The following is a 21,908-nucleotide window of genomic DNA, read 5'->3' on the forward strand; positions in this document are numbered from 1 at the left end:
GTCCCCAAATCTCAAGGGATCGAAATTGGGCATTCCACAATTGGGTTCTGCCAAAACTCATATATTTTTTATATTTTATATTGTTTCCACAGGTGGAAGCAGAGAATGGCCCATTCTGCAGACCTCAGTTTTTGGGCAAGTATATATAGAGACATATATTCCTTCAAATATCAATGCTGCAAGCCATCTAGGAAAAGCTGTCTTTCACTTCATTGCCAGCAGAAAGCAGGTGACAGATTAAAATTCTAGTTGTGTCCCTGTAGTCATACAAAGAACAATGACATCATTTGCTGCAACCTTTAAAGGACCCCTAGAAGTCTTGACAGAGGATGTCACTGTTCTTCGTCTCTCTGAAGTGACACTGGCAGATGCTTATCCAAAACGCCATACTTTCTGCCCATCAAGAAATGTCATGGAAAGAGGGCTCTTTCAGCTCAAATGTGGACTGGAGGAATTTTGGTCATTGTGTGAGATTATCAGAGAATTCAACATATACAATGTCGAAATGATGATTTCCAATGGATTAATATTTTTTCCATGTCACTTTCACTGTAACAGTATCACAGGTTCTTCTCATAAGCCCTTTATTGTGGATGTCAGTGAAAAACTTCATCAGAATAGGGAAGCAAACCCCTTTGGGTGTCTCACCCTCCTCTGCATCTTCCTAACCCACTCCACAATTAAATTCCTATAATTTTGAAAATAACAATTTGAAATGGTTTCAACAGAAAGCTAGTAGTAAATAGTCAAGTATACATAAGCTTGGTGGTCAGTTAGCTGGACTGTTGCAAAGAACTGTCGACACAATTCATCACAAGGATCTAACCAAATGATAAATATACACAAAACACTCACAGAATATGCTGGGAATATTTAGTCAGTAGTAACAAACTACCATATTAGCTACAACCTAATTTTAATGGGATCACAAAACAGAATTAAGGAAAAAAGGCTATTACTAAAATAATTAATTATTAGAATGGCCAGGAGGAACAATCCACTACCGTTGGGTTTCATCCTCATGCTCCAACTCCAATGGCAGGACCCAACAATCTTTTTCAGTCTTTCTCCAACAGTCTTTTCTATCCTGCCTAACCAAGCAGTCATGTTTGCCTTCCTCTGATAAGCTTAAAATGAAAGGATAAATGACAGGGAAAAAATAAGGTAAGATAAGCAAGGATATGTCTCCTAGTAAACTGCAACTGGCATTTTGAAAACTGGAGCTCAGAGGCAATGCCTCCAGAGTTGGGAAGAACGTTGCAGAAGCAATGATCTCTCTCCCAAAAAGCTGCAATTGCTTTATACTGGAAGACATTAATATTACAATAATGTATCATATAGTATCTTAAATTTTTATCAATGGGCTTTTCCTTTTAGTTTATATTAACACAAAAACCACTTTTTTAAAAAGACAAGCTGAAATATAGAACAATAAAGTAAGGCAGGATGTTGATTGGTTTTCACAGATTTTTTATTATTCCCCAATATCATACCTCAGGTTTCAAGTCTCTGTGGACAACTCCTACATCATGCATATGGCTAACTGCTGAAACAAGTCTTCGCATGATGTAACTAGCTTCGGTTTCACTGAAGTGTTTCTTTTTCTGAATGCGTTCAAGTAATTCACCCCCTTTCAGTAGTTCCATTACTACAAATGTGTGAAGCTAGAAACAAAACATTTGTATAAAAACATTAGAAAACCAATTTTAAAATACAAAGGGGAAATATCTAATACTCAGCCGGACATTATTACTATTTAGTTAGTTTGTGCAGTACATTTTTTCCCAGAATCAAAGTAAGAAGCAAAAGTTGACTGGGGTAAATGAGTCACTGTTCTAAGCACAGGTCCCCCAAGGACATGTTCAGTTGCATCTCTGCACTGAAAGTGACTGATTTGTTTAATCATCCATGATCTAGAGATGCCGTCCCATTTCCTGCGCAGCTTTGTTGGAGCCAGGAAAAACATGCACACATTTAAATTTGTTTAACATCTATTAGGCCTAAAATGTTTACGTACAAAACTATGCTTTTACCTATGGCTAGAAAGGTGCTGGTATTAATATCAGTTGGGCCTTCTGAAGGGTGTTTCACAACTGGGTACCGCAGCAAAGCAGAACTCAAACGTCAAGCAAGCCTCTGAATGTCATTGCTTCCACCCCGATAGAACTAAGCATTAATTACTCCCCAAACCCACCCAATCAATCTTCCTTTACTAGATATCATCAATTAAGATGGGCAAAGATCAAACTGATATATTTGGGATGAGTCAACTTGAACAACTTTTCAAAATTATTAGGTTGCAGCAAATGAATCTGATTGCAAGAAGCCTACTCATAGGAGCAGTGAATCCTTCTTCAGCCTCTTCAATAAAAATATATGCGGTACGTCTAAATCAGTGGTTCCCAATCTTTTTTTGACCAGGGACCACTCTCCAACATTAGTACCAAAAGGGTTACGAATCAGTTTTTCGTCAATTCTGGATTCAGTTTGGTTATTTGGGGTGCTAATTCAGAAAACTGTATTAGATAGACCACTTCAGCTCTAGTTTCTGATACGGAACATATGCCATCCAGTAGTCGCCATCTACTTGCCCACAGAAAACCATATTTAATAATTTAGAGCTGATGTGGTCTACCCAATGCAATGGTCAGCTCTGCGGAAAGGAGTGGAAATAAAAATTAATAAAATAAAAAATAAAGAGGAAGGTGGTTCGCAGACTGGATTTTCGTTCTCGCGGTCCACTGTTGGGCCGTGGCCCACAGGTTGAGAACCACTGGTCAAAATAAAGTTTAGTATGTAGACTATTATTAAGTTCAACTGTAGTATCTTTACTTTTAAAAATACCTGATCATGATAAACTTCATGCAGCTTCACAATATTTGGATGTCCTTCGCAGAGTTTTAATGCTGTTATTTCTCTCTGAGTATTTGTTTCAAGCCTGGAATTTTTTTAAAAATGTTAGTCAACAATTTGACAAAGAAAAGCTTATCTATTGGAATTCATGGATATAAAAAAACAAATAAAATCTGTATCATACAGGCACAAATAACCTTCATTTTTCTGTATTAAAAAGGAAGTAATTTGATTCAAAAATGTATCCTCTTTGTATCCTTATTGGATATTTCTAGAATTGTATTTCTTAAACTGTAGATGTTTATTTTGTCCAGGTTTTAGTAAATGTTACATGCTTTTTAATTTCTGTATGATATATTTTATGATATATTTTTAACCTTATAAATCATCCTGGGAATGAAATTTCAAATAAAATTACATTCTCATTATTGAACTTACAATAATAGCAATAATAAGAAAAATATCAGTGTGTTCATACCTTTTGCTAATTATTTTTACTGCATATTCTTGGCTAGTTTTCTTGTGCATGCATTTTCGACATATGGAGAAACTTCCTTCCCCAAGTGGCTTTTCTTTCAGATCCAGTTCATAGTGAAGATAAAATGCAGAATCCTGGAGGAGTAAGAACTGTATTTAACATTAGGCAAACACAATCAACAGAAAAACTAGACTACAGCCTTTGAATGAATCAGTAGGCTATAATATTACACAGTATCATTGATATGCTACGTTTTTCTAACCACGAAAAGAATGAAAATGAATGTGATACAAAAACAGTGCAATCTTATGATTGTCAGCTCCAAATTAAGCTGGATCTATTAATTAATTTCTTACTAAGTGTTTCTGACGAATAAATAAAAATGTTACAATACTAAGATAAAAATATTTCAAATAAATTAAACGCCTTTTAAAAAACACATAAAACCAGTCTAAAAACAGTGGAATTCAGTTTTAAAACAGTTAAAACTAAAATGTCAAATGTATCAGAAGCTTAAAAGACAGGCGGCTAACCTGACTTCCTTCAGAGAATTGGGGGATCCCAAGATGAGATCCCTATTACTGAGAAAATCTTGTTACATATACCCACCAACCTAACTTCACAAGGTATTGGGACACACAACAGGGCCTCCTCTGAATATCTAAAATGTCTGGGAAGATCACAGAGAAGGTGGTCTTTCACATATCTTGGCCCCAAGTCACATAAGGTTTTATAAGTCGACATGAAGCATAGACGGCATTTATGGGGTTCATTTTAAGATAGACGCATGCAAGATGACAGTTAAATTACACTATGCAATATGATTTTTGTTCCTGGGTTATAAATGTTATTTCCTAATTGGTTCTAACATAAAAACATGGAAAATGTATTAAACTGCAAAAACTTCAGCACATTTTGCTATAGTTTTTGAATGAATATCTCGAGACTCAATCAATTTAACATAATAATAATAATAATAATCATCATCATCATCAAGATCATAATAATAATATTAAAAAACTATTTATAACCCACCCTCTCTCCCTGAAGGTACTCTGAGCAGTTTAACAAAATAACAAAAATGGCAAACATTCAATGCCCAAAAACAAATAAACATAGTTTCTGACAACCACAAAAACTACGTTTCTGAAGTGTAACAACTACTTTCAAAGTAAGTAATGTACAATTAAACAGGAATAACGTTTTCAAACCAGGAACAGACTCTTTTAAAAAAAATTGTTACATAGTGTTAGTATGCTGTTTATATTATTTTCTTTAAGATATTTTACATTGAAATATCAGACAAAACAAATCTAATTATGATACATTTGAACATTTAGAGGACAACATATTACTAGATTCTAAAAAAGTCAGAATCTTACAATAAAAACCCTTCCTATTTCCTAATATATAGTGTATGCTATAAATAAGCATGTGGCATACTATTTTTCTGAAATGTAGGTACGTAGAATATTTTTTGGCTTAGATCCGCAATTCTGAGTTTCATCTCTAAAGATCCCTGTTCACAGCAATACAGTGAACAAACAAATGATCAGGGCACACTTACTACTGTACCAAATAGATGGTTGGTACTAACAGTTCTGATACATTTTGATCAGTTTCGGGGATGGGAAAGGAGTGCCTAAAAATCAGTCAAAACAGCAAGAAGAGTAATGACAATTTATACTAGGAGTGCACAGCCAGTGCATTCACATCTGGACTGACTTCCCCACAGTTCAATTAGTTGAGCTGAAAAAAAAGTGATACTGCTACAGTAATCCAGGTTTGAGTCATATGAAATAGAATTTTTTCTTCTTCAGAGCTAAGTAGCAAATCTGCTATTCTCTCTTACTTGTAAGTACCCATACACAGAAATGAGCTACACTGTGTGTGCTCAAATGCACATATGAATGACACACAAAACACGTAGAGTTAATGGGAAGGCCATCATACACATCTGCACATTTTTATATCTATGTATGGTAATGATCACATGCAGGACACCTATACATTGTTGGTACAATGTGTCATATATTTGCAAAATAGCCTGAGAACTTTGGTTATTGTGTGGACCTTTAAAACAGAATAAACCGATCAATCAAAACTGATATTCTCCGCACAGCAACCCCTCTTTTGAGTTCCTATGAATGGTGGGTGGATAGTTAAGCTCTTACTGTTACCTTCATCATTGCACTTCTGGCAATACTTGTAACTCCAGGTCGATCAAACTCTGTCAAAAAGTGAACAGGATCCATAGTAGCTGCATTGCGTTTGAATAAAATAGAAGGGGCAACAAAGGAATATCCCTAAAAAGGAGGGAAATTTTTGGCAAGCTTAGAAATTGCATGTATTTAATTTTAGACATAATTTTAATTATTATGATACTCAACATTCAGAAGGAAAGAAATAATCATAATTACAAAGTAAGTAAGAAACATTATATTTAAGGAAATTATGCAACTCCAAATTATCACAACAGAGGAAGCCTGCCTCAAAGAAAATACACTATCGTCTGGTTTTAAATCAATTAAAATTTGATTGTAAAAAATGCTAGAAAAACTGACTCACAGCTTTTTCACTGGTGACAAAGGTTCATACTTCAAACTGGCTACCTTCTCAAGACACCTATAGTTAAGGTATCAAACAAGTTTATATTATGACTGGACAAACTTCAATTTTTTTAGCTAATAAATGCAAGCCTAATATTTCTAAAATGTCAGTGGAATTACCCTGATATATTTCAAAGTTCTGATTTTTCTATTTATATTTCTTTTGCATATATAAATCCATAAGAATACCCAATATAGCAAGGTTGATCTGTACACAAAAACTTGTATTTATTCTGTGGGTTCAGATCAGATTGGAAAGAGATTGCTGACCTTCTTTTTTAAAAAAAAAAAAAAGTAAAGGGACTGGACTCAGGCAATTGGTTCAGTTGATGAATGCTAATAATATAAATCTCTTCTCAACAGCAGAACTTCAGCAGTGGACATCCCAGAGCTGAAAACGTCTATTTCTAGATAAAGCTATAAAGTATAATTATTAAAATACGTTGGCTCACGAAAAACACAAAAACAAATCTATTTGTATAACAGAGCATCACTTTTTTTACTGCATCCATTCTTGCTTCAGCTATTTCTGAACGGACAAATCTGTACCAATTTCGTTCAAAAGACTATTGTATCCCATTCCTACATCAATCTATTACATGTTTCAACTCATATTTGAAGATGTAGTTTCTCAGAAAATAATAATAATAATAATAATAATAATAATAATAATAATAAAAATAATAATAAAATTTTATTTATACCCCGCCACCATCTCCCCGTGGGGACTCGGGGCGGCTCACAACGTTACAAAAGTAACAACGCAAATACATTAAACAATATACACAGTTTAAAACATAAGAAGATGATAAAACAGAAGTTAAAACAAAGGTTTATATAACAGTAATAATATCAAACAACCACCAATGCAAATCCATCAACTTCAAAAGGGGGGGGGGACTATAGCAGCAATATAAGATAAAATCATTAGATTAAAATACACCTATGCAAACATAAAAAGTGGGAGGAAATAATTAAAAGCATTTAACTGATACTTCTGTCACTTAAATGCTTTTAATATATTTCAAAAGATATTAAAAGAATTACAGTATATTTTAACTGCAGGAATTTTCTTTTCCAAGACATCTTTCAGAGTAACAAAAATGAAGCATTTTCTACAGCTCAAGCAGCAGATATGGTACAACTCTTATTATGTTCATGGTAAGTATTTAAAATATTCATTACATCCAAATGTTTTATCATTATGGCAAAAATCTATCTTATTCCTCAGTCTCCCATGCTCACATTGACTATAGCTGGCGTAAGAAAAGTATCACTGTGGAATGCATTTTCAAGTTTGTTGTACTATATTGTGCTACATGGCCAATATAGCTAATGACATATATACAGTTAAGATTATTTTAGTTTGCTTTGGTCATATACCTAACAAATTTAAGTGAAATCCTTTCTGAAAAAGGATGGATTATCTGAGTCTGGGAGAAGACTTAAATTTAAATCAATCAGCCTTACACTATAAATCTTAGCAAACTGAGGAGCTAACTCTAATAAACAAAATTCAAAAGCAGGCCCACACTTCCCACTGAAATACTGGTGAATTTATGTTGGATAAAATTATTACAACTCTGAAGTAATTTGAATGCTATAGAAAAGGAATCCAAATGTACTCTTAACTGCCATGCTCAAATAGCTAATCAAACCTTTCCCTTTTGCCTTTAAATGTTTTTAAATTAATATCCATTTTCAATTTGTATTCATTATTTGTAGGTATCAACCATCAGCTAAACTAAATATGCATTCAAGAGCAGAATATCTTTGTTGATGATATCTTTCAATGATGGACATAGCATGACTATTCCTATTTATCTACCAATGAAGGAAAAATTATAAAGGTTTATTTAGTCCACTTGTTTGAATTAGTATTAAAATTTTGTCATTCAGTTCAAGAACCTTCTGAAATATCACTATATTTATATAATTACTAATTAGCCTCACTACATATCATTATTATGATAAAGAGGCAATTACCTGAAAAAGCTTGTCTGCAGCCTGTGGGGTGGTCGCTGGAGAATATGTTGGGTCCATTTCTGTAAACTCCTCTGCAAAGTTACTAACGTCTAATTCATCACGTATTATTGGTTTAAATGGAGCCGTAACTTTTTTGGCAGCCAAGTCATTCCAATTTATTGTCTAAATGAAAACATAGTTAAGTTTAAGAAGGAGTGAAAGAAACTAAAAAGATTTGAGTTTCAACTTCTAACGCAAATAATTTAAGCAAGCTTGAAAACAATTAAGAGTGCAATTATTTGCATTTCAACTAAGATGTTGAAAGCTCCATTAAGTTTAGTGTTTATTCCCAGTTATACAGCATTTTAGCTTAAGGTAGCACTAAAATGTTTCATTGAATAAGTGCAGTTAAGATATAAAACACAGAAGAAACAACAAAGATCATTCTTAACATTGAAGGAAGTACTGTCATTTACTGTTCAGACTTCACAATGAACACATACATTTTTCTTTGTCTGTTGTATTTTTGCCTTCTAAACCATAAATGATTTACTACATATCCTTAAAATCTTTTAAAGTGTAAGAATATAAGTTCATATTGACCATAATTCAGAGATATTATTTAAAAGGTTGAAAGTCATTTGCTTGCCATATAGGGATCCAGTCTATGCTGGATGGAGTTGCTCTCTCCTTGAAGACAGACGTCTACAGCTTGGATACAACCCTGAGCTGGAAGTTCAAGAGTGCCTTTGCACAGTTAAGGTTATGGTTCTTCCTTGAGATGTTAGACCTGGCCACAGTGATACATGTCTTAATTACATCCTATTTGGATTACTTTAACCTGTTCTACATTGAACTGCCCTAGAAGAGTGTTTGGAAACTGCCCGGTCCAAATAACTGTAGCCAGATTGCTAACTACAGCTAGCTACAGGGAAGATACAACGTCCCTGTTTGCACATTTGTTTCCAGGTAGAATTCAGTGGTGGTGGTGATCTGTAAAGCCCTATAAAGTTCAGGATCAAGATCATATGAAGCACCCAATTCTCGCATACAAACTTGCCCATGTCTCGGAATGAAGCCTTGCTTACTGTTCCACCATCTTCCCAGACATTTGTTGGGAAGATAAGAGAAGGCCTTCTTAGTGGCTGCTCCCAGGGTTTGGAACTCTCTTCCAAAAGCAAAAAGGAACAATATTTAAATCTGTTTCACCTGGAAAAAGGGATGTTGTTTGACTTCATCAGCACCACCTTGTCCACAGCCCAGTCTCTTCTTCGGATCTTTTATCAGAAGACACTGAATAAAATCTTTAGCTAAATTTGTAATTTCTTGAGGATATGGAGGTTCACTTTTTAATATTCTCCTAACAAAAAGATGTAATAATAATAATAATAATAATAAAACTTTATTTATACCCCGCCACCATCTCCCCAACGGGGACTCGGGGCGGCTTACATGGGGCCATGCCCAAGACAATACAATAGACCATAACATAATACAATTAAATAATACATTACATAAAATAAAACAGTACAACATAAGATCAACATAAGATAATGATTTGAAAAAGCACACATTAATAAAATATCCTGCTATTGGTGGGAATATATGTGGTGATTAGAACTTAACTGCATAACCTACCACAGAATGTAATATCAATGCATAGCACGTGACAATGCTTTTGACACGAAATAAATAAACCTAACTGACTTATCTTGAAATCTGGTTAGTACACTACTTAGAAGACAGACTGTTGACATTACCATACTCCACGAGATCAAGAAGTAACGATTGAAGAACTTGATTCAAGTAAAATTAAACCAACAACTACAGATAAAACTAGATGATTGAGGTATATTCAGTGTACTCAAATTTTGTTGTAAACTGGTTTTAACCAAGTTTTATATTTAAAAAATTCTGTAACAAATATATTTTATTGAAAACCAGAGTATTAAAAGCAATCAAAGGATCTGCAGTTCAGCTACTTCGTTAACTTACCTAGATATATCGGTTTGTGAATTTCTTTCTCCATCAACTGTAAACGGTGAGGCTCCAGTCAATAATTCATATGTAAGAACACCCAGACTCCACCAATCAACAGCCTATTACATGTTAACAAGAACAATTACATGTTAATAAGAATAGAAAAAAAAACATTAAGGTAACTGTTGAAGGCTTTCATGGTCGAAATTATTGAGTTGCTGTGAGTTTTTTTGACTGTATGGCCATGTCCCAAAAGCATTCTCTCCTGATGTTTCACCTGCATCTGTGGCTGGCATCATCAGAGGTTCTGTGGGCAGTAAGACAAGCACAATATCACACCCTGGACATTACATAGAAGATAATACTACTGGAACATGGCAATACAGCCCGGAAAACTCACAGCAACTCATTAAGGTAGCTATTTAACAAGTAGGAAAAAAACTAATGATAAAGGAAATTATAAACTAAATTAAAAAACAAAATAAGGTTATGGCAATGATTATTCTGTTTAAGTATACCGTATCTTGCCTTTCCTTCAGAATTCAAAGTGACTTACAAATTAATGCAGACATAATATGGGCATAAACATAAAAAATATTATCAAAATTGGAACAGTCAAAAAGTTAAAGGTAATTCAAAATAAACATCAGAATAACATAAAACAGTTTGAAATACCACATCACTTTACTAAAACCCTTTCTTCAATACTGGCGGTTTTCCAAATTCTGTCAGAATAAATGACAATTTTAGCCTTCCCATGAAGGGAATTCCAAACCCAGAACTGCTTAATATAAATGAATTGCTATTTTCTCATTCACGGAACTTTGCATTCAACAGCATTTTTAGGAGGGCTGCTGTTACTAAGGCTATCTACGCTGTTTGAATCAGGGGACAATTTGAGAGCGACTGGCACCATATTGCTTTCACTATCATGCTCCCATGATAACACATTCATCTCTCCCAATTTCTAAATCAATGTGCCCCTTTAGATTCCAATGTGTTGTGTTGCTTTTATAGGAAAAGTTAACAAATTATAATTAATTACTAATATTCTAATGTAAAGAAACCCAGTAATAATAATAAATATAAAAAAATAAACAAGGGTCTGGGCAAGACCAGGCTAATCAAGATTTGTTGTTAATCACAACAGGAGCGAGAATGAACTATGCACATCATTGGAGGACGAAGGAAATACCAACGAAAAAACAATGGATTTTGAAAATAATAGACATAATGAACATGGACACTCTAACACAAATAATGAAAAATAATAAATGTTAAATTTATTATTGGTCATTAATTAAAGACTATATGATCCAGGAAAACATCAAATTGATAGTTGAAATATAAGAAGACTTATAATAAAATAATGCCCCCATAGGAAAGAAAAGGAAAAGGCAGATTGAAACTAGAATTTAAGAAAACCTAGAAGAAAGTAACCACAATAGAGAAGAGTGGAAGTCAAACTCTTCAATCCCCCACTCATGCTTACCTACCCTATTTCTCTCCTTTAGCTGGTAGATACTTAGGAAACACCCAATACCCTACGTTCCTTATCCCTACCCTCCTCTATTAAGCCCATACTTTTTACTTTTTGTAAATATAAACCTTCAATAAAAATCTTTTTAAAAAAAAAAGATTTGTTGTTAATCAAAACAATCCCCAAAGCACACTTAAATATTGGTAATATAACTGCTTAAAGAATATAGAAAGGAATAACTTAGTACACAGAAAATGTTATGCTGCAGTCTACTTTAATCACTGTTCATCAGGGTAAGATACTAGTAGTATTACATTTCCTAATTTTCTTTATATTCGCACTGGCCAGAGTGAGGACATGCAATTCCACAATGCTGAAAGCTAATGACTAATTATTTAAAAATGCACTTAGGAAAATTACAATTTGGAAAAAGAGAGAAAGTTTTTTCTCCTGGTTACAATACCTTTCAAAATACAGTATTTCAAATTTTGCTTATATAAAATACCATAGGAAAGTGATCATGCATGTGATTTCAAGTTCATTCCTGGTATATCCAAGCATGGCAAAAAGTGCTTTTTTTCTGAAACCTTGGATAGTTGCTACTAATAGTCTGGTATAATATAAAAAGAGTCATACGTACAGTAGAGTCTCACTTACTCAACATAAACGGGCCGGCAGAATGTTGGATAAGTGAATATGTTGGATAATAAGGAGGGATTACGGAAAAGCCCATTAAACATCAAATTAGGTCATGATTTTACAAATTAAGCACCAAAACATCATGTTATACAACAAATTTGACAGAAAAAGTAGTTCAATACTCAGTAATGTTATGTTGTAATTACTGTATTTACGAATTTAGCACCAAAATATCACGATATATTGAAAACATTGACTACAAAAATGGCTTGGATAATCCAGAACCTTGGATAAGCGAGGCTTGGATAAGTGAGACTCTACTGTAGTTTGAAATTTATATTATTGGATTTATATCCTGCCTTTCTCCCAAAATGGGATTCAAGATGACTTACAATAATTAAAAAAAATTAAAAGAATATATCATTTACAAAAGTTTAAAAAGAACTGAACAATATCATTTAAAATATGATTAAAACGGTTTAAATACTAAAACATATTTAAAATATAAAACATATACTATAATAAACTCTTAATGTGTTCCACTTAATCTAATGCTAAAAAGGTATTCTGGAATATTTAATCATTTTATATACTCAAAAGTAAATTCTCTTTTAATAATAAATCAATTAGTAGACAAAATGTAAAATAAGACAATACATACTTTATCGTGTCCTGTCTCCCCTCCTTTGACAATATCTGGAGCCATGTATTCTATTGTTCCACAGAAGGAATATGCTCTCTTATTCTGAAAAATGAAGTTACAAACTGGTTCCAAAGAGAAAAGATGAGGAAGCATATAGACTAGTCCAGACAGACAGGATTTTGTCTTTTCACACGCAAGCATTTTTTTTCTTCCTATCTCATATTTTATTAAAAGGAAGCTCTTAAGTTCAAATTTCAAAACATAATTTATGAACATTCTCAGATTTACTTTAGCTTATTGCTCCAAATTTAAAAAAGATTTTTAACAAATATTTTACCGGTAAGTTTTGTATATATTTTGGTCACATGTTGTGTTTCTTTCTTCTGGTATTTTTATGACAGTTTGCAGGACAAGACAGATCACAAAAAGTGAGGAAAATAGTTTTAAACTGAAACAATATAAACCAATCCACACTGAAGTAGCAGCATAACAGCATGTCAATACAGACTATAAGATCATACAATTAAAATGTTATATTACACAGAAAGCAAGAATAGTTTAAATCAGAAGTTGTCATTAGAATTATCATCATCCTTTATGAGAGACTATGCTGGCTGAGGTTGTGGGTGAACTATGATCCAACAGCTGCCCATCCCAATTCACAACTTTCAAGCAGTAGTGGCACAGCAATGAAAAACTGACTTTAAGGCTCATCTTAAAAACTATTATAGAGGAAACATATATTCCATGAGAGTGAATTACACAAAGATTACAAACAATAAGTGTTTACAGTAAAGGCCTGTCACTTGTGCAAATGAGCGTAGACTTTGTGGTTAATCTCTAGGCTAGAAGGCTGTTTGTCAAATATCTTGTTCGCATAAAGTTATTTGACATGTAGATACTCACCTCATCACCAACAAACTCCTTACTCAAGCCAAAGTCAGTCAGTACCACATGACCATCAGAATCAAGAAGAATGTTCTCAAGTTTTATATCACGATAGATAATTCCTAACTGGAAAAATAATTGCAAATCACAATATAGCAGTGAGTATAATAAAGCATACAAAACAATACTGTTAATACATAGCCTACATTAAATTTAAAGCAATGTCACAATAAAGTAGGAGGAAACTGTACTTGATCCTAAAATGTGTATTTCAAATACTAAATTAAAATTAAGGCTAAACATAGTAGACATCTATGTGCTCTGAGGTGTAATAATTAGCATTTAAAAATCTGCATCTTATATAGAACTGCACAATCTAAAAAATATTTACATGTGAATACAGACTATAATACAATGTGACTTGTTATTCACACACACACAAGCCTGTTTATAGTTACATGAATTTGACACAAAACCTCTTCATGTGCAAGCAATATTATATTTAATAAACATAAGTATTTTCTTTTTGACCTAAAGGCACTTGTTCATTCTAACGAAAATAAATTCATCAAACCCACAACACTTACAAACAGTATTTGCCATGAATTCAAGAGCTCTACTCTAACCGAGACTAACACTCAAACTTCTGCCAATGCAATTTCTTCAGAAAGATAGAAATGTGGGTTTACCTTATGTAGGTGTTCAAGAGCCAATACAATTTCCCCAATGTATATTCGCACCTCATCTTCAGTAAATTTCTCTCTTTGTGAAAGATGGGTAAAAAGTTCTCCACCATTTATGTAATCTACCAAATATAGATACATTATTTATTGCTTTATGTTAACTTTAAACTCCTTTTCCTAACCTGTCATAATATATAATAACAACACTTTAAAATTCTTAAAATTGTCATTATAATCTACCAATAGCAATCCTGTTCAATTACATTTAACAATGTTGCTTATGCTATACTGTTAATACAATCAGATAGGGATAATTCAGGTGCAGAGATCCATGAAATGATAAGTCCCTGCTTGTCCTAATGTAATGTGCTATGTGTTAGGCTGTCATGCTAAAAAGACAATTGATGCAAAATATGCTCCTAACAGTTTTAATCCTGTACCAGAAGATTTCTACAAAAAACAGCAGTTCTAATTTGTTTGCACTGGATACCAGATCACTTCTGAGCTAAAATCAAAGTGCTGGATTCAACATATAGACTTTTTTTTACAACTTGAGACTATGACATCTGATGTAATGCTTTATTTTGTGTGTGCATGATCATGCCTTAAAATTAACTATACAGCTTCTCCTTCAAATGCCTTGCAGTATGAAGCCAAGTGTGTGTGTCATTTTGGTGCCTGGTGGACACCTCTAACGTATCTTAGAGGGAGGCAATGCATGGATGGCAGGGGAGCAGTGCCTACTCCAAATTGCACTTGGGTAACTGCCCTGTCAAGATGCAACCTAGGTAAGTAGCTAGTAAAACCAGAATCTTCTTGGTGCCACAATGAATGGTTTCACCAAGGAAATTAACTGTGAATATGGTTTTTTAAATTGCCTAGTTAATTATTTTTTCTTTGTCATTTTACTTTGCATAGGATGCGGGCAAATTTAAATCCTGTCACATTTTATGGATGATTTTAGCTCCTCATTTGCAGTATGAAAATATTTTGGGAAGTATCCCTTTGGAATGATGATGCAGTGAAAATACAAGGAGCCCTCGAGCCTCTTTACCCTCTCCACTTGAATTTACAAAATAAAAATTCTCAGCATTCTGCCTCATCCGTGGAGTTTCAACTACATCCAGCAGACTCTCAGTTAACTGGAACTTACAAGCAACCAGCAATTTTTAAAAAGAAGTAATACTTTAAATCAGTGGTTCTCAACCTGTGGGTTGCCAGATGTTTTGCCTTCAACTCCCAGAAATCCTAACAACAGGTAAACTGGCTGAGATTTCTGGTAGCTGTAGGCCAAAACACCTGGGGGCCCACAGGTTGAGAACCACTTTCAATAAAAATAAAATCAATTTTTATAATAGAGTAAAATGTGTTAAAGGTAAAGGTTTCCCCTGATGTTAAGTTCAGTCATGTCTGACTCTGGGGGTTGGTGCTCATCTCCATTTCTAAGCCAAAGAGCCAGCGTTGTCCGTAGACACCTCCAAGGTCATGTGGCTGGCATGACTGCATGGAGTGCCGTTACCTTCCTGCCAGAGCGGTACCTATTCATCTACTCACATTGGCATGTTTTCGAACTGCTAGGTTGGCAGAAGCTGGAGCTAACAGTGGCCGCTCCCGCTGCTCCCGGGGTTTGAACCTGGAACCTTTCGGTCTGCAAGTTCAGCAGCTCAGTGCTTTAACACATTTCGCCACCGGGGCTCCTTACATGTGTTACATTAAGTTAAATTAGTCTTTATTCGTCTCAACTTGCTTTTAATTATTGTATTTCAATATTATAAAAATAAAACCTATGGCATGGTACAGTATGGGTTATAGTATTGTGCCTATTTTTGATATTAACGCTCAAGCAATGAATAATTACATTTATCAGACATCTACCAATCTCCATGGGTGCCAGTTAAACGAGAGATTATTGTATTTAGAGCAGATTTTTGAAAGGAATTACGATCCAAAAAGAGAGCGAGAATGTGACAAGAGTTAATCATTTGTTCAAGGGAGGTTTCACTTGCTAAAATGGGTTTATGTAGCCAAGCAATGATTCAAATCCTTATCTCCCGGAAACCTAGAACAACATTGAAACCACTACACCATACCCGTTCTGTAATATTATGAAACAGAAATGGTTTTGACATAACTCATCCCCTAGATTGCCCAAACAAGGAGGAGGAGATAGATCTGGAGGGAGCTACAGCACTTGGTAATGGAGCTCTCTCTGAGACCAAAGAAATGGGATCTGGGGCAGTAAGGGACCCTGATCTCCAGCAGGAGTTGGCAGAGCCTCCAGAGGTTGAAGATGATGGATCCCATCCTTCGTTGAATGATGAGATAAGAAATGCCAAGCCCAATGAGGTGAAGTACTACCACTGACCTAATTAAGCACTATCATGTATCACCAAATCTAAGACGTTAAATGTAAAGCACACTTCATTTTTGAAGCTTTAATTTTAGGGCAGAAAATTCTTAGAATTTCCTTTGCATTCACAAAACCTTTTTTTTTTTTTGTTAAATGCGGGTTTGTAGTGCAATCTTTCGAACAGGCTGAGGAGAGAGTGTGCAGAAACCCAAAAGTCATCTTGTCTGCATGAGTCTGTTTTACTAAGTTTATGGGAAAGCAGTGGATACAAGAAGCAGCACTTAGCTCAGTCAGACAGTAAACAGCCGTCTGGCTCAGGCTAAGGACAAAATGGTAGGAGCCTGGCAGCACCATTGGAACTGGAGCCCTTCCTCCTTCTCCTCTTTCTTGGAGGCAAGACCATTTTAAAATCCAAACAAAACCAGAGAACCTTAGGCACCATCAAATCTAAGGCACATGCTGTTTTTGAAGCCCCTTAAACAGGAAAAAAGCATGCCTCAGACTTGATGAAATACGGTAATTGGGCACCTGTGGTCCAAAAATATTATTGCACTTTTCTCCTAGCCTCAGTGCTGGCAATGGTTTTATCTGGTTGCCTGGCAGTACACTCTCACTTTCTTGTTTTGCCTTGATCTTGGACTGACTACATTTTGAAATAGGCTGTTTATTTCCTGCAGGCTCATGTACTTGGACAGCTGACCTAATGGCTGACCTTCTGGGCCCATTATCAATAATTATTGTGCTTTTCCTTGCATCTTGCTCAGATAACCCATGGCTTTACCCAGACTGGATCGACCACTCAACAGCTCCTTCACACCAACCATATGCTTTCCTTGGGCAGATGCTGACTTGGGTTGAGGATAGATCATCAGTTATTCTACTGTCTATAATCCAGACAGTTATTTTCTATTTATTTCAATTGAGACATTTTTTAATCTTAAAAATAAAACTTACCCAAAATGAGATGAAGCTTTGTGTCTGTCTGGAAAGCATAATGCAAAGTGACCAAAAATGGAGACTGTCGAATGTGTTCTAGTACTTGTCGTTCTGTCTTTGTATGTTCAGTTGTTTTTGCTTTTTGAATTATTGTTGCTTTTTTCAATACCTTCATAGCGTACAACTTGCCAGAATTATGACCACTTATTTTCCTTACTAGAAATACCTTTCCATAAGCTAAAACAAAAATATTAGACAAGTTAAAGTACAGTTATTTGAGTTAATAATTTATAATTACAGTATTTCTGTCATATTTCCAGTTTAGGCTGAGCAAAATTACCAGATCAAGAAATTGCCATGGTGATAACAGAAAGATACTGACTGAACTTAATAAACCTACTTTTCAGATGATGTTTAGGATTATGACTAATAAACTAATGTAAAATAAATATAGCTCTTTCGAATAGTCAAAACAGACAATGGAGAGAACTGACAGATTTAGGAGTTAATACAGACCAGTTAATAAGCAAAAAGGAGCATTCAAATCTTGAAGTTTGCAAAAGTAGTGGATAGAGTATCAATAGATGCCCCCCACCAGAAAAAAAAGGATCTCTAATCAATAGTTCCAGGTACCATTGAACTACTGCTGAATAGTAAAATAACAGTGTAAATTCTAGTGCACCAATGGCTAACTCTAGCTGGGACTTGTAATTGGATTTAAAGCCAAAACCAGTCCTATGAGGACTGAGTATATGACTAGACATAGTTAATAATAAAAATTTAAACATAATAATCGAATGGAAGTTTACACATTCTCTCTCCTGATAAAGAATCATAACCTTTGTTTTGCAAACATGTATATCAGTGTACAGTGTACAGGTATTTCAAAATGATGGACCCAGTTTCAAAGCAATATATTTCACAATGGCAACATGTTACAATTACACAAAAAGTTACAAATGTTTTCATGAGTTACCAAGTTATCAAGTTTTATTAACCATTTTGAGTCAGAAACAAATCTAAAAAATAATTCCACATAGTGTCTCAAATAATTACTGATAAATGCCTCATGTGGCAGGGTCACTATCTTTTGAATGACTGCTGTATGTGCGCTGGGAGAGAAATTTAGAATCCTTTGAAATTCTATGCCCATCCTTTCAAGTCATGGTTACAAAGATATAGCGATTTCAAACTTGGTCCATCTTTTTGAAACACTGTACAGGTAGTCCCTGAGTTACAGACAAGATAGGTTCTGTGGGTTTATTCTTAAGTTGAGTATGTATGTAGGTCGAAACACATATATCTTTTAATCCTAATATATATATTTGTTTTGGATAGCCTAGGGAAGGGTTAGCATTCTTGTGGAGTTTGTTTTGCTGTCTGTGCCCTTGTTCACCTCACCCACTAGGATTTTTGAAAAAATTGGCTTGTTGTAGAAACAAGGATCAGTGAGAAAGCTTCAGTGGAGACATCTTTCCCAAGATAACTCTTCCAGGAATGAATTTCCTTTCCAAGCAATAGATTTCTCTCACTCCCTGTTGCCTCACCCCCAATCTTAACGATGAATTGTATGTAAGTCAAATGTCTGTAACTTGGCAACTGCTTGTATAGGATTTATTTATTTATTATTTACAGCATTTATATTCCGCCCTTCTCACCCTGAAGGGGACTCAGGGCGGATCACATTGCACACATAACGGCAAAAATTCAATGCCATGACAACAGAACAGACACAGAGACAAGACGCAGGCACCGGGCTGGCCTCGAACTCATGACCTCTTGGTCAGAGTGATTTTTTTATTTGTAGCAGCTGGCTTGCTTTCCAGCCTGCGCCACAGCCTGGTCCTATTGTGTAGGATTGTGAAGCTTCACTACAAAACTGACCCTCTATTACTGAGAATAAGTAAGAATCAAATGTACTTTGATATGTTTGAATAGCTTTGTATTTTCAATAGCTACATTCCATTTAAATTAATGATATTGAAACTATAAACATTAAAAGAAAATACTTAAATGCTTAACATTCTAAACTCAGACACACCTTACCATATAGCAAAGAAAGCCAGTTCTTACCTCCTGTCCCAAGAACCTTCAAAAGCTCAAAGTTTTCAATCCCAACCTTCTCTACATGGCCTGTCAAATTAGCTGAAACACAAAAAGATTTGACTGTCAAATTGATATTTATTTATTGATTGATGGATTAATTTAAATGTTTTCCCACTTTTTCTGTAGGCCTTAGACTTGAGATGAAACAGAAAAAGGTGCAAATCAGTAAAACATGCAATATTTAAAACAGAACCAAGTTATCAATTAATGTAAGAATCGTTTAAATGAATATTCATTAAAAGCAACAAATATAGAAAATCAATAGCATTGTTAAAGCCCCTTCCCCAGAATCAGTCAGTCCCCAAAGATCTGTTAATGCAAAAAGGTTTCATTTGCCACCAGATGGCACTTTGTAACACAATACAATTGGGCAGATGAGCATGCTATGCAAGTATTTTTATAGCCTCTAGGTAAAGGTAAAGGTTTTCTCCTGACGTTAAGTCCAGTCGTAATCGATTCTGGGGGTTGGTGCTCATCTCCATTTCTAAGCCAAAGAGCCGGCATTGTCCATAGACACCTCCAAGGTCATGTGGCCGGCATGACTGCATGGAGTGCCGTTATAGCCTCTATAACCATTTAAATTATATGGAAATATTTTAACAGTCCAAGCTTTTGTATAGATTGAATATGAAGAAAAGGAATGAACTAGGATGTCACAAAACAAGATATAATATGTAGTTTGACTTGACAGTTAACCAATTCCTCAGTGCATAACTTGTATATAATTTGAAAAGATTAACTACAGATAAATATTTAACAGGAAAAATAACACAGCAGAATTCTACATTATGTGCTGTACATAAATTAAATTTAGGTAAAACAATGGTAGCTTATACTATAACTGATGCTATTTCATTCTTCAAAATAGAAGCCGAGTTCTGCTGGATCAGAACAAAGGCCCATCTACAGATATACCTCAGTTAATAAAGTAGATGTGTTCCCAGACTGTATTTGTAAGAGACAATTTAGTACCACTGGTAGAAATAAAATGGAAAGAGTAGGGATAGGTTCTAATGGAACAGAAAAGAAGAGTGATTCTGATACTGGTGTGATGTGCTCATATCTGTAACCATTCTGGCTGCCATATGTTGAACTATTTGATGAAATCTATTTGTTGATAGCCCAATGTATAAAGCATTGCAGTTAGAGATTACCAGTGCATGCACTATCATCGCTATGTCTTTTAATTCTAAGAAGGGACACAGCTAACATATCAGTCAAAGCTGATAAATAAGCACTCTTGACCACTATATTTTTTGAGATGACATTTTAAAAGACAGATCCAGGAACACGAAGCTGTGAAAATGTTTCAGATGGAGTGTAACCCCGTCCAGAACTGGCTGACATACCTCTAACCCCATGTTAGATCCCTTAATAGTAAACACCTCACTTGTCTGGATTCAGTTTCATTTTTTTCATACTGCCCATTATGTTCTGCAAGCATTCATTCAGAACAGACATACTATCCTTAGCTAAGACTATTTTTGAAGGTAAGATGGTTACTAACTTGAAATCCACTGAAACATGAGCAATTAGTAAGAACTTGATGATGATGATGTCTGCCTTCAAGTTGACTGACTTAGGAAAACCATATAAATGAGGAATTTCCAGATAATTATAGAATTTGAGCTTACAAATTCAGGGTTGTAGCTTCCTTGATTGAGTTTATTGGCCTGTAATGTGGTCTTCTTGCTTTCCTACTCTCTTTTACATTAACAGACCTTGTTTTTTCTAATGAACCATGTCTTCTAATGTTATGTTTGAAGTATGACAGTCTCAGTTTAACCATTGTGCTACTAGGTATAGATCATACTTGGTTTGCTCATGGTATTTGCATAATGCTTCTCTAACACCACATTTCAAATGAGCTGATTTTCTTCTATTGGCTTTCTGCACTGTCCATCTTTTGTAACCACAGACTGAAATTAGAAGTAAAATGGCATGGATAATTTTGTATTCAATTTTGTGTTCAATAAAATTTACCTTATGCAAGTTTCAAAAGAGCAGAAAATAAATTACACACAGATATAAGAGAAAGGAAGGATAATGAAACAGATACAAGGAACTATGAATTACTAGGTACCAAGAGCGATGGCGACTATGAAAGAAATGGAATAGTAAATTGAGGTTTCGGAGCTAGTGAAGATGGCACAGTAGACTGGGAAGACCATGGAGAAGTCACAGAAACAACTACTGGGAAAGATTCCAAACTTTTCCTTTTAGATAGAATACCCACAGGAGTTCATTGTAGTGAAGGGTTTTGAGCTACAGATACTACTTCAATACATTTTTAAAAGC

At 34.7% G+C, this 21,908-nt stretch overlaps 1 protein-coding gene across 1 annotated transcript in view; it reads right to left on the reverse strand.

Moving 5' to 3' along the window:
• Positions 1–21,908, reverse strand: part of rps6ka5 (ribosomal protein S6 kinase A5) — a 48,868-nt gene that overhangs the window by 16,716 nt on the left and 10,244 nt on the right. The window contains exons 2-13 of the mRNA XM_003214409.4: positions 19,578–19,649; positions 17,523–17,741; positions 14,225–14,340; positions 13,554–13,661; positions 12,666–12,749; positions 9,901–10,004; positions 9,115–9,265; positions 7,927–8,088; positions 5,512–5,637; positions 3,332–3,465; positions 2,845–2,938; positions 1,494–1,664 (exon numbers count right to left, since the gene is read on the reverse strand). Of these exons, the coding sequence (XP_003214457.4) occupies positions 1,494–1,664; positions 2,845–2,938; positions 3,332–3,465; positions 5,512–5,637; positions 7,927–8,088; positions 9,115–9,265; positions 9,901–10,004; positions 12,666–12,749; positions 13,554–13,661; positions 14,225–14,340; positions 17,523–17,741; positions 19,578–19,649 (1,541 nt within the window). The remainder of the gene's footprint in view (positions 1–1,493; positions 1,665–2,844; positions 2,939–3,331; positions 3,466–5,511; positions 5,638–7,926; positions 8,089–9,114; positions 9,266–9,900; positions 10,005–12,665; positions 12,750–13,553; positions 13,662–14,224; positions 14,341–17,522; positions 17,742–19,577; positions 19,650–21,908) is intronic.

This window comes from Anolis carolinensis, chromosome 1, assembly GCF_035594765.1.
Source record: "Anolis carolinensis isolate JA03-04 chromosome 1, rAnoCar3.1.pri, whole genome shotgun sequence".
Lineage (NCBI taxonomy): Eukaryota > Metazoa > Chordata > Lepidosauria > Squamata > Dactyloidae > Anolis > Anolis carolinensis.